Source organism: Pollachius pollachius, assembly GCF_949987615.1.
Source record: "Pollachius pollachius genome assembly, chromosome: 5".
In the NCBI taxonomy this organism is placed as follows: Eukaryota; Metazoa; Chordata; class Actinopteri; order Gadiformes; family Gadidae; genus Pollachius; species Pollachius pollachius.
This window is the reverse complement of record NC_136938.1, coordinates 24,374,724-24,388,561: the sequence shown is the minus strand read 5'-3', so window position 1 is coordinate 24,388,561 and position 13,838 is coordinate 24,374,724. Positions and strand designations below refer to the sequence as shown.

Genomic DNA, 13,838 nt, shown 5'->3' with positions numbered 1-13,838 from the left:
TGTTTTGTGGCAGATTCAGTGTTTAGAACCCAGGTGTTCCGCATGCATAATGAGCCGGCTGATGACCCCAGAGACACAGGACGGAGGAGGACAGGGGCTGTCTTCTGATTCCTTCTTCAAGGTCCTTTTCTGGTTGTTTTGAATCCTATTTGTTGAAATATGTCTCAAAGTACACCCACAGTATCAATGCAACAAAATAACTTGTAATATTATAATATACTAATATAATTATCATAATAATTGTAATATGTAAGGATATTATAAGGATTTGTTTTTCCTGTCGATAACAGTAAAGTGAAGTGTTAAATATAGAAAGAGTAAAATATAGAAAGTAGCAAAATGAAACACAAAATCCAAAAATGCTCACAAAAACCTCTGAGGCAAACCTACACATTTCAATGCGTGTACTGTATGGGTAGTGAAAGGTAATTGCTCACATTCAAACAGATGGGGCGCTGTCCCTGCTGCTTGACTTGGAAACATTTAGTTCCATCACATTTCTTGTTATGTTTTCGTTTCACTTCTTACACACTTAGTAATCCATTTTTAGCGCAAAGTATCATCAACTAGGTTTGATAAACCACAGGAATGCAACACATTGGAAGAATACACAGGTTAAAAACTGAACAGTCTATCCCTCTCTTACACAGGAAGCAATGCCTTCACCATCTACGAGGTGGTTTGTCCCCATACGTGGGTGAAGTTTGGAAACGGCTGTTATAACTTTGAGCCCGCGGTCCAGAGACTGACCCTGGAGGAAGCCAGAGACCACTGCAGGCAGAAAGGTAGGAACCTGTTCTGATCAAGCCCCAACCACAGCGAGATTAACCAGCATCCAATGCGGAAGTGACAAACATTGCAGTAGCACCGGGTGGCCATAAGGAGGTGGTACCAAAAGGGAGCAATTCTTCGTTGACTCACATGTTAAACAGGCCGTTTTCACAGTCTTGTTAAACCTATTTACAGCCTGGTCTAAAAAAACATTCTAGTCAGTATGTTCATTTCATATCTCCATGACAAATTTTTTTTAGGAGGTTAGTTTTTATTGGAGGTAAAAATGTAGGAATAATTAGGGGCGTGGCCTCTTCAGTGACAGGTATCCCCTGAGTCTCACTCTCTGTATGTCACCTAGATGGGCGTATCTCCCACCCCCCACCAATGGGGGGCAGGAGATCAATGCCCTTTTTTGGTTAAAGGAAATGAGGCAGAGTCAAACTAAGATGGCGACGCGCATAAACCAAGAGAATTGGATGCAGTTGGAATAACTGAGGTCTGCCCGGATGCTACATCCATTTTATATACACTATCTATGGTTCTGACAAGCTGAGATCATTAGCTACCCATAGCTTCAACTGACAGACTAGACCCGTCAAACCGAGCTCCCTCATCACAATACACTACCATTATTAAATTAAATAAAAATGCATAAGCGAGTTGCAGAAATTCTGCATTTTTCCAATCTAATGAATCTCATTAAATGCAATGGGAAATGTGATATAAAGGTTCAGTTAAATCTGAAAAAGAAAAGACAGATTCATTTAATGAATATGACAAATCTAGTTGCATGTCTTCCTTATTTCCAAGTGACCTTGCGGGCTAGCATCCAAACCCTAACCCCGTGTGGTACCTCAGCCACCTCAGAGGATAGTCCCCCAGTATCCCTGCCATGAGAGGGTCTATTCCCAGCTCCCATCCCAGCTAACACCCCCCTTCTTGGGGCGCTGCGCTCTGTTCCTTCAGTCAACACGTCAGATGTCCTCAGCATCCAGAGTGAGGCGGAGAACCGCTTCGTGCTGGAGCAGCTGTTGTCGTCCGGGTTCCCCCACCAGACATTGTGGCTGGGCATGTTCTTCAACCCCGACAGTAAGAACCACCTTGTTTGTCGAAGGAACCGGAAGAGCTTCTTCCTGGCTCGGTTCAGCTTTTCATTGCAGACCGGTTATTGCAAAACGATGATAATGAACATGGCACGACTGCTCCGCTGCAATCCAGAAGATCTCCCCAGTGTGTGTGGTGATGGCTGGTTTAACCTGTGCGCACTGATTACTCAATGCACAACAGGTGTGCAGCCTCAACCGGCCCCAGAGTTCAATCGGACTCCACCAGGTGAGGCTGCTTAAACCAGCCATCATCCACACTGACTCCCACAAGGACTAATAAGTGATGTAGGCCCCGTTTACACGAAGGGAAAACGCAGATATTTCCATGTGGTTTGGCCTCTCATTTACATGAAAACCCAGTTTCTATCACAGAAAACGATTATTTCTAAGAACTCCGGCCAAAGTGGAGATTTCTGATAACGCCGGTTATGTGTTGTCGTGTCAACTGGGAGAAACTGGGTTTTGGGTTCTCAAGCGTCACATTATGTGCCAGAAAATGCTTAACATCATGTTCACAGTTCGTTTGGCTATCATGCGCCATAGTTGTTGTTTTGAAAGGAACAGCAAGTCGCTCCAGTTATTGTTGTTGTTGTTGATTCTGAGGATTCTGATTGGCTTGCATGGCTTTATCCTTCTCCCTACACTGCCGCCCATAGGTTTGGCGTAGTTATAATGGCGCTCAACGGCGTATTTATGCGGGTTGATGTAAATGACAACTTTTTTGAAAACAACGCTGTGTGCACAATGTTATTTTTGAAAACGGGGGGGGGGGGGCAATATTCGTTTCTCTAAATACCCTGCTATGTATAAACGTGGCCGTAGTCAAAACTTGGTGAAAACCATGTGAATCAGTAAAACTGATCTGTTGCATTGTGTGTCCCCCCCTCCCAGCGAAGGCGCTGGCCTGGCTGGACGGCTCCCCTCTCAACTACACCAACTGGCACTTCCGCGCCCCAGAGCGCAGCTCTCTGTCCGCAGACAGCTGCCTGTCTGTCAGGGTGCTGGACGGCATGTGGCACCTGTCTGCCTGCACCCAGCGCCTGGGCTTCGTCTGCAAGACACGGCCCGGTACCAAGCAGCCTCACGACCCCCACCACCAACACCACCACCTCCACCTCCACCCCCACTATACTGCAGCCTGATACCTGTGTGTGTGTGTGTGTGTGTGTGTGTGTGTGTGTGTGTGCCCCAATATGTATGGTATATATATATATATTTGTGTGTGTGTGTATGTTACCTATGTAATGTATATTATTGCATGTACATGCGTGTGTGTACTTAGGAATTGTGTGTGAACTGAATTTATAATTTTCTTGCCATTGTGTTTTATTTCCTGCAGACACCATAACTGAGGTGGAAGTGGAACCACTAAACGGTAAAAAGCACATTTATTGTAGCGGGTCATAACCCCATAGCAATAAATGCTCACAGTGAAATGTATGACCGCTGACTGTATGACTCTCTATGACAGAATGAGATGTGATAAACCTTATTGATGAATATTGGGACTCCATTAGAGTATTGATGTTCTTTAACCTGAGGACAGAAGAACCGTAGATAGGTATCGACGCCTCTTTGCATGTTCACGTCATTGCACTCATTGACTCATCCTTTGCCAGAAAAGGTGTTGTTTAATAATCAGTCCGGCTTTTTAGGATTGAGACGAAAACATAAGAAGAATACCGTACCCTGTGGTCCCAGAGATCCAGCTCTAGTATGAGCTGGTTCTGAGGCTGATAGAAGACTATTGTTCCTGATGTCAAAGGCTTCTTCTAAGCAGGCTCGCTGGCGACCTCGCCCCTTCGGTAGCACCAGAACACACACAGTGTTTGTTCTGTTTCATCATCAAGTCGTCTGTGGATAAATGCGCAGACCTGAGGAAACCTGGCCACTTGCAACCTGGCCACATGCACCGTGTGGCAGCAGGACAGAAAAATCCCACAAACAGGATTAGAAAACCCCACAAACAACATTAGTGGTTACATTCTCTGTTATTCGTTTAGCAGACACTGTGATCCAATATTAACAACCCAAGTGAACACCAAGTGTTGGAGGAATGGTACATTTAAGAGCTTTCCATGACAAGAGTTTCTAAAAACATCCGGAACAGAGTAGGAAGGACAGCCCACATTCAACCACACTACAGTAGAACCCCAGGACTCATACAGGACAGTGAAGTGGAAGTGTGGGAAGACAAGAGTCTCTAGATGCACCCTGAAGGTTAGAAACTATTCTGGTTGTTTTTGGTTTGAGTCCTGTAAAAGTAGGATTCAAACCAGTAATAGTTTTCGGTTTGAATCCTATTACCAGAAGGATGATGTTTCCATCTGTGCACGCACTTGGTCAAATGTTCACCGATTTTTACAAACACATTCACTCACACAATCTCAACCGCATTTACAAGCACATCAACACACACACACACACACACACATTAAAAACCACGTACACACACATTCACACATTCACAACCATATTCTCACACACGCATTCACACATTCATCACATTCACACGCACACATTCTCACACAAAATGAAAATCACATTCACACACACATTTAATAACACACTCACACACACATTACCACATGCATTCAAACGCCTCGACGACCCCACAGCGGTTCTGGGGCCACAACCCACGGCCATGATGTCCCCATGCGCTTATAACGTCTCCTTCCCAGGCCTCCATCGGGGGGTCATCCCCGCCGCCGTCCTGGTGGCCGTGCTGATCTTCTGCGTGGCGTCCGGGGTCCTGTGGCTCCTGTACCGAAGGAGGAACTCGCGCTTCGGCCGGCTCCCCCCGCTGGTGGGGGGGGCGTACTACAGACAGACGGACTCCCAGGGAACCGAGTCGGACGGCAACGTGCTCATCACGGACCTGGAGGGTCCTGGCGGAGACTAGCGTTCACACGCCGCTGGCGGTGTCTCTGGAGGGACGCGGGAGAGGCTCATCTCGCTCTGTCTCCCTCTCTCCGTCTGTCCCTCCGTGTGTCTCTCTGTCTCTCTCTCCCTCTTTCTATGTCTCTGTCTCCCTCTTTCTATGTCTCTCCCCCTCTGTCTATGTCTCTCTTCCTCTGTTTTTCTGTGTGTGTGTGTGTGTGTGTGTGTGTGTGTGTGTCTCTCTCTTTCGCTCTCTCTATCTATGTGTGACGACCTCTCGGTCACCTTCTATCTTTAGCTGTGTATGTGCTTGTGTGTCTGTGCCCACGTCTGTCTGTGCCCATGCATGTCTGTACCTGTGTGTATTTGAGCCTGTGTGCATTTGCCTGTGCATGTGTGTGTGTGTTTGTTTGAGTTTTGCCAGTTCACTTTGAGTCAACAATGTCACACGATGACATTCCCAAGCTGCCGTTGTCATTGGTCATGATTCGGGTCACATGACAGCAGCCATTCAGTATTTTTCCTCCGGAACTTCACTGTCTTACTGAAGAAAGGGAAGAGAGAACAGTTGATTCAAATACGAATCTGTCAGCATGGTTCGATTTCCTTTGGTGAAGTTAAAGGGACTGAACGATAAACTGATTGAAACTATAATTTGAAAAAGGTGCACAAATAAGAACACAATATGATACACAAGGTCAGGCGAGCGGTGAGCTAATAAAAACAAAACATTGAATCAGGGACATGTTTATGAGGAGATGCACTTCATAGCATGTCAGACAGGTTTTATATTAATGAAGGATGGGACACTTTGAGGTACCATAGTACCATTTTCAAGATCAGAAGCCACTGCCTTTTCTGGTCTCCAGTCGACGTTTTTGAAAACATGTTTATAGGGGAAGTGTGTTTAGGAAATCTAGCCGGAAATTCCAGGTGTGTGTCTCTGTGTGGACACGCGTGTTGTATGACATGATGGTCATACAGTCTCAGTATTAGGCCTCCCTGTGTGGTGGTGCTTTGGTATATTTCTAAGGAAACGTTTTCAATGTCCGAGTTGGTTCTCTTGTATTTTCTTATTTTATTAGGAGAACTCACAAGGCATCATTGATCACTATAAATGCTTTGATGTGTTTTTGCACAGATGTTTTTTGTAATAATAAATGTGGGAATTAATAAATGAAAAGTTTGAAGATGATTTCTCACAGTGTGTCGTGCCTTATGTCTTCTTTGTAATCTTATTTTGGTTGTTATGAGCTAAAACAAGCAAGAGTCATTATATATATTTTTTCTCTTTTGCTTTATCACTCACTTGTAGAAGTTATCACAAATGTATGTAATGTCAAGAAATGTGGACATGTAATTGTATTAATTTAAGAATTATAAATTCACAGTTTAGGCCTCTGAAATAATCGTATTGATTATCTATAGATCTCTGGAAATTATAGTCATTCATCACAAACAACAAAACATTGAGCTTGAACACTTCGTCACATCAAATTGTATATCGTTAATAATTCTGCACATATAAAGCGACAGACGTTGAGGCAAGAGGTTAGAGAAAGCTATTCGCCATGAGAAGGGCAGCTGCATTCATAATTCATGAGTTTTTTTGTTTCAAACGGGCCGTTTATATATAGAAAAGGAGAGCGATCGACGCGATCCCAGAGCTCTCCCAAGCGCCGAGCGGCTTGTGTTGTTTATTGGTTTTAGCGCACGGAAACAGCCGAGCGGGCGGTGTTTGTTCGGCCATAAGGGAGGAGTATCCGGGTTCTTGGAGGAATACTGGATTTGCGAAACGCAGTAACCCAACAGCGGAGAGTTGAGATCGCGTCTGACAGTAGGCAGCGAACCAGTTTTAGCTCTTTTTACTCCCGGAGCTATGAACCAAGAAAACTAAAGGAGTATTCCCGAGGAGCATTCCCACATAGGTCGTGGAAGGGTATACCGCATGCATGGGAAAGTCCAGGGTACACTTTATTTAGACCATGTCGGAGATGTTGAAAGTAGTAGTTTCTCTTTGTTTCTTTTTTCTGTTGGACAACAGAGCGATTCGTTTCGGGACGTGCGCTCAGACGCTTGGTAAGTTGCGCCCAATTGTTATGGTTCGCGCTCGGAAAAATTATTTTAATTGGTGCTAATTTGTTGTTTATTAATTAGGTTTCGATTTCAACTTTGGGGGTTTACATCGGACCTTTGCACGTCAGAAGCGAAAGCGATACAAAGCGCTGTGTGGTTTTCTTGATGGGACACTAATGCGTATAATAAAACTCCATCCTGGGCTTTGGTAGTAGGAGTAGTTTATTGTAAATAAACTAAGTTGTCCGCTCTTGTTGACACTCATTCGGCGTTGTGGCGCACGCCGAGAACGACTTGACCCCCGCCCCGGGGACAGGAGAGATAAACTGCACACTCATAGCTATTTCGGGAAGATGTGATGTCCAGTTTACACACACCCCCAGCCACACACACATCAGGCTTAATGAACCTGACTCATGCTCGTAAGCTTTCACTCGAATAACTTCAATTGTTTGTTTTTATTAAATAAAATGCAGAGCAGACCGTAACTCAGGGTCATTCTGGACAGTGGAATAATTGCGTTTAAAGGCAAGCGTGAACTACGTAATGAATAAAACTTGGACACTAGGTCATGTATTACTGTTCACCCTGTGTGTGTGTGTGTGTGTGTGTGTGTGTGTGTGTGTGTGTGTGTGTGTGTGTGTGTGTGTGTGTGTGTGTGTGTGTGTGCGTGTGTGTGTGTGTCCCTCTGTCCCTCTCAATTCCCATCTCTAGCCCAGAGTTTATATTGTCTTTAGCTGAGCCTGTCAGATAAAGTCCAATAAAAGCAGTGGGGTACAAGAGGCTCACATTCTTTACTGTAAATCAGAGATGTGTGTTTTTCTGCCACTCCTCAAAACAGATCTGTATGAACCGTTTTGTCTGCTAGCTCGCTCCACACACACACACACACACACACACACACACACACACACACACACACACACACACACACACACACACACACACACACCATAATATATAGACACACACACGTACAAACCATCACACACCATCATATATAGACACACATACACAATCATATAGACACACACACACACCATCATATATAGACACACACACACCATCATATATAGACACACACACACAGACACACACACACACACCCCATCATATATTTACACACACACATACACACACACACACACACCATCATATATAGACACACATACACAATCATAGACACACACACACACACACCATCATATATAGACCCACACACACAGACACACACACCCCATCATATATATACACACACACATGCACACACACACACACACCATCATATACACACACACACACACACACACACACACACACACACACACACACACACACACCACCATTATACAGACACACACGCACGTTGATTGGATGCGACACTTGACCTCACTCTGTCTCTCCTTACAAAGATGCGGGCGCCTTCACGATCCGCCACGCCTCGACGGGTCGGTGCCTGGTAGCCGAGGGCCCCGCCGGGGTGGGCCTGGGGCCTTGCTCCACGCCCACCCCCTCCTCCCCCGCCACCACCCCCCAGGTCTGGAAGTGGGGATCGGGCAACCGGCTCTTCCACGTGGCCACTGCGCGCTGCCTGGGGCTGAACGTGGGCACCAAGGACCTGGGCCTGTTCCCCTGCAGCTCCACGGGGCTGGATGGTGCGCTGCAGTGGCGCTGCCTGGAGGGGGCGCTGTTCACCGCCTACGAGATGGGCCTGGCCGTCAGCGGGAGCAAGGTGGTGGCCAAGCACGACACCAGCGACACCTGGACCGCCAACGAGGGCCCGGAGGCAGTGTGCCAGCAGGCGTACCGCGGTGAGTACGGTTCCGTCACCGGCGTCACCGGTTCTCAACCTGAGGTTCGAGGCCCCATTGGGGTCACACAATTACTTGTCGGGGTCGGCAGATAATATCCGAGAATGTGTGTAAATATGTATACTTACATTTACAATGATATCAATCAATTGATCGATGAATTCATTCATTCATATGATTTTATTTTTGCTTTTTTTGAAAGAAATCAACTAACATAATAGCAAAAATAATGCCTGCTGCTATCACAGATCAAAACACAGCTACAGCTCACTGAGTTTTCACTGAGGTTCAATTTAGCTGAGTTCCAGTACATATTTACTAGGTTGTGAACCCCAGGTATACAAACTCTTGCAAAGTGTGTGCAAGAGTGGACCTTTTGTTTTTTCAAGGCAAGTGTGGGCTTCAGTTGTCATAAAGAGCTAATTTCCTTTGTTCAAACAGCATGTAATGGAATTGTTTTGTTTCATTGCATAAGGGCTGCCTTGCAGAAACCACAACACTGTTTTCGCAGCTAGCACACCAGAACTCTCTAAATGCCTAGATAGCTATCAGGCCTATCTTCAGTCTGCGTCTTGTGACATGTGACTCACTGCTCACACACAGCTTCTGCTTTCATTTTTGTTTTAGCGTGGCTTCAGTGGCTTAGTGGCGAGGTTAATTCTGATGATTACCTGCAATGTGACGCGGTTGATGTGATCAAAACAGTCTTGATAAAGGACATATGAATAATTTGGACAAAGATAGGATTGTAATACAATTTAAACACGCGCCCACACACGCACGCCCACCCACGCACACACTATTTACGGTCCTTTTGGTTTCAGTCAGTTAAAGAGGTTTATTAAGTATTTTGATAGGCGTCTCTTTTAAAAAGGATTCCCGTCTGATGACGTGTTTAATCACAGTTTAGATAAAGGACACCTTTTTTCTTTTTTTTTGCTGTTTTGTGTCTAAACCTCAAGGACAAGATTAGATTAAATCAAGGTTTTCTGGAGAGACTCTCCAGACAGAACCTCATGGACTCAATATACAATGAATCACATTATTATAATGTGGCTTTACTGTGAAAATATCTCGTCACAACCAGTGCCTTTAGTTTATAGGATCAGCACTCGCTTGTGAATCAATATTGATCAAAGAATGTTTGTTTGCAATTTCGGTGTTAGAATTTAGCCTGCCAAGCACCCTTAGAAGTCTTTATTCCTCACATCCTCTTGAACAGAGACAGATAAGGCCTAACAGAGCTAAAATTATCCTTAATCTGCTTCCTGTGGGATGCACAGAAATACTCTGTTTCCTCGTCTTCTACGACTGTAGGATCTATGATCTCGGTCTAATGAACCAATCAACCAATTAGTCAAGTTTGTATGAATAAAGCACTGTTCAAGCACCTAGAATTGACTTAAAATTGGGGAAAGACTCAAAGGAAATAAACCAAAAGATAATGAAGGCTTCTGTCTTTCTCTCTTTCTCTCGGTTTCTCTTTCTCGCTCTCTCAAATTAAAATGTAGGCTCCATCTAAGAACTGTTTACTCTGCCAAAGCACAACAAAAGTTAATGAATAAAAAATGAAACTGTCAAAATAAAATACAATATAATATAAAATCTCTCTCTCTCTCTCTCTCTCTCTCTCTCTCTCTCTCTCTCTCTCTCTCTCTCTCTCTCTCTCTCTCTCTCTCTCTCTCTCTCTCTCTCTCTCTCTCTCTCTCTCTCTCTCTCTCTCTCTCTCTCTCTCTCTCTGTGTCCAGTCGTCCATACTAGTCGCGGTAACTCGGCCGGAGCCCCGTGTGACTTCCCCTTCCTGGCCAATGGGAGCTGGCACCACGGCTGTCTGTCCGAGGCCGACGCCCCCGAAAACTTCTGGTGCTCCACGACCTCCGACTTTGACAAGGACCACAAGTTTGGCCGCTGCCTCCTACCTGGTATGTGGTGGTGTTTCTTCATGGTCTTTTGTGTTTATCGTTTGTTTGTCAGGGCCACAACCATAGAGACGACAGAGTTTAATTGTAGCTATTTTGGAACCACAAGGCCGATGCAGATAGTCTAGCCTGGGTCAAGGGTTTAGACCGCTTTAGTTTGCATGTAGGTTCTATGCAGTCAAGTGAGATCGTCAAGAGGCAGTTTTTTGTGTCTGTAAACGGTGTGCAACCAAATGTATTAGAAAGAACCAGAAAACAACAACAATATTTTGGACACCACCTTGTAAATCCGTGATTTATCAAATGATTTAAATGCTAGCAAGTCAGTAGACATAGTGAATTAAATCACACCGTCTACCTCACCGGAGATCAAATGAAAGCGCGTGTGCGACCGGAAACCGGCAACTGAGCGAAAACTGTCATCTAGGCAATGGTACTTCCAGTTGACGTGTTTGCACAAGCCACTCTGCTTAGCAAGGGTTAAACCAACTGTTCAGAAACGGAAGGTTTCGGAAGCTCTCGAGCGAAACGAGGTCAAAGCAAAGAAAAGAAACTGAACCAAACACGACGGTGTAGAGAAACTAAACATTAATATCTCTATTTGTACACCCCTCCTCCTCTCTTCCCCTCTCCCTCCCCCCTGCAGAGCCAGGTTGTAGGACCCTCTTCAAGGAGATGGACGGGGGGGTTTGCTACCAGTTTGTCAACAGCGTGGCGGTGAGCTGGCCTGAGGCCCTGGACTCATGTCGCAGCCAGGGAGCTGAGCTGCTGAGTCTGGGGGGGCCGGAAGAGCTCTCCTCCCCCACCTGTAAGCCTGCCCCCCCACCACCAACACCACCACAGTGTTGCTGTCTCCGTCTGTCTGTCTGTCTGTCTGTCTCCCTCTCCGTTTGTCTCCGCCTCCTTCTTTCGGTCTCTGTCTCCCTCTCTGTCTGTCTGTCTCATTCTCCCTCTCTGTCTCCCCCTCCGTCTGTCTGTCTCATTCTCCCTCTCTGTTTCTATTCATCTGTTATCCTTTCTCTTCCTGCCTCTCTCTTTATGTTTCTCACCCACTCTTGCTCTCCCTGTCTCTGTGTCCGTTGCCATCTTGTGATCTTTTGTTACGTTGTGCTTTCCGTTTCTCTCCGTCTCCTCCCCCGCCCACCTAGCTCTCCTCCTGTTTCCGGGACGTTATTAGTTTATGTATTCCGCTCTCTGCAGGTTCTGCGTGTGCGCCCCAGTTTGAGCTACTTCTCATCACACAGACCCAAACACGGAAGGGGGAGTTGTTTACAAGAAGCAAGCACATAACTTAGAGAAGCTCCCCCAGTTTAGTGCAAATCATTCCATCATCAAACAGGGTTATCGTGGTACTCATGAATATTAACTGTGCTGTGAATCTACAAAACACTCTCAGTGTTTAATGGTTGTGCGGAACGAGAGATGGTTGAGGGATTAAGGTAGAACACGGAGGAACATTAATAATTAACATGAATAAAATGTGTTACCCAGAAATCACCGCTAGGAATCACCATAGCAAAAGCAAGTGTGTTTACCTCTCGTGTGTGTGTGTGTGTGTGTGTGTGTGTGTGTGTGTGTGTGCGCGGTCCAGTCACAGCTGGCCTGTCTGGGATGCCAGATAAGATGTGGATGGGCCTTCACCAGCTGGACACCAGCCAGGGGTGGCAGTGGTCCGACGGCCGCCCCGTTGCCTTCCTACGCTGGGCAGAAGGTAGAAGTCCCCCCCCACCCCCCCAACGTAGAGATGCACTGAAACAACACACCTGGTTCCTCTCGGCTATTTTCATTCCCTTACGTTTGTATTTGTCAGGTCCATCAAATTATGACGCACATCAGACTGCTGTACAGCTTGGGTAAATGAAATTTCTAAAGAAAAGAGGATGTATTCTGGGAAACTGTGGAGGATTTGTGGTGGTTGGTATGGTGGTTCTTCACCAACACATCCGTCCTGTCGGGTAAAATAGCTTTGTCCTTCTTTCGTTTCCGTTGTCAGTTAGAAAACCTTTGCGCGACTTGGCCAGATGTTACCTTTGCAAGTGGGTTACCGTCACAAAGTTGATTTGAAGAATGTGCGTATTCCACCCCATCTCGCCGTGTCTGAAGGGATGTTTTCAGTGGTGGCTCTGCTTCTCTAAACTGTGTCCTCGTGTCAGACAATGAACTCAGTGTTTAGCGTCCAGCCCTTCTGACTGGCCTGTGGAAACATCGCAACACTTGAAGCGCTTGTGTTGTCAATAATCCATTAATAGCCCTGAATGGATGGCTTCTCTCGTGTGTGTTTGTGTGCATTTTTTTGTGTGTGTGTGTGTGTGTGTGCGTGTGCGTGTGCGTGGGTTCGACCTCACATGACCGGGGTCGGATCAAAGCTTTTCTGAGGTAGTACTCACAATGGGACAACAGCAGATTATTATTGTTATATTATTATTATATCAGTAGTCATAGTAGTAGTATGGTACTATTGTATAATCTGTGTTAGTCGATGAAGGTGGTCTTTCATTTTCACAGTTTCCTTTCAGTTTCTCTGAAAGACTGTGTGTGTGTGTGTGTGTGTGTGTGTGTGTGTGTGTGTGTGTTTGTGTGACAGGAATGCCGCCTGCGGCCGTCCTGGTGGAGTCCGACTGCGGTGTCCTGACCTCCAGGAAGGAGTTCCAGTCAGAGTCCTGCTACGAGCGCCTACCCTACGTCTGCCGGAAGATGGCCAACGCCTCCATCCCCAACACCAGCGGTACGTTAACCCCGCCTCTTTCTCTCCCCTTTGCACCCACAACACTAAAGGTACGCTAGAGCCCCCTCTAGCTCCACCCCCAACACCAGCGGTACGCTAGAGCCCCCTCTAGCTCCACCCCCAATAACATAACATAACATAGGTACATAACAATCCTCCACCCCAGCCTCCAACCTTACATAAACACCCCTCCGCCCACGACACCAGCAGAAGAATGATGTTAAATGATAATAGTATAATATTAGTTCCTAGGTGACTTCAATATGAATAATGATGTTTACTGATAATGGTATAATATTAGTTCCGAAGGCACTACAATATTAATGATAGTACACTCAACCTTCGCTAAAACGCTGTCCTTAAGGCTGTCCTTAAGGCTTAGGGATTCCCGAGACTGCGTGATCGTGAGAATCTAATTGTCTCAAAAAAAAAAACAATGTGTGTATTTATTTTGCTTTAATTACCGTGTTTGCAGAAACCGACACATTTACTAAGTGCAATTATCTTACACGACGTACAATACAACTTAATGAATTACAGTGGAGCA

General features: G+C 45.7%; 2 protein-coding genes across 2 annotated transcripts in view; both read left to right on the top strand.

Annotated features, from left to right (window-relative positions):
• pla2r1 (phospholipase A2 receptor 1) overlaps nt 1-5,921 on the top strand; it is a gene marked incomplete at its 5' end in the record, with an annotated part of 32,578 nt that extends 26,657 nt beyond the window's left edge. Inside the window, 5 exons of the mRNA XM_079737193.1 lie at nt 651-785; nt 1,741-1,863; nt 2,772-2,948; nt 3,220-3,255; nt 4,562-5,921. Of these exons, the coding sequence (XP_079593319.1) occupies nt 651-785; nt 1,741-1,863; nt 2,772-2,948; nt 3,220-3,255; nt 4,562-4,782 (692 nt within the window). The 3' untranslated portion in view covers nt 4,783-5,921. The remainder of the gene's footprint in view (nt 1-650; nt 786-1,740; nt 1,864-2,771; nt 2,949-3,219; nt 3,256-4,561) is intronic.
• Nucleotides 5,922-6,542: 621 nt separating this feature from the next.
• Nucleotides 6,543-13,838, top strand: part of ly75 (lymphocyte antigen 75) — a 28,478-nt gene continuing 21,182 nt past the window's right edge. Inside the window, exons 1-6 of the mRNA XM_079736635.1 lie at nt 6,543-6,839; nt 8,249-8,647; nt 10,396-10,569; nt 11,213-11,374; nt 12,158-12,277; nt 13,151-13,291. Coding sequence (XP_079592761.1) covers nt 6,746-6,839; nt 8,249-8,647; nt 10,396-10,569; nt 11,213-11,374; nt 12,158-12,277; nt 13,151-13,291 — 1,090 coding nt within the window. The 5' untranslated portion in view covers nt 6,543-6,745. The remainder of the gene's footprint in view (nt 6,840-8,248; nt 8,648-10,395; nt 10,570-11,212; nt 11,375-12,157; nt 12,278-13,150; nt 13,292-13,838) is intronic.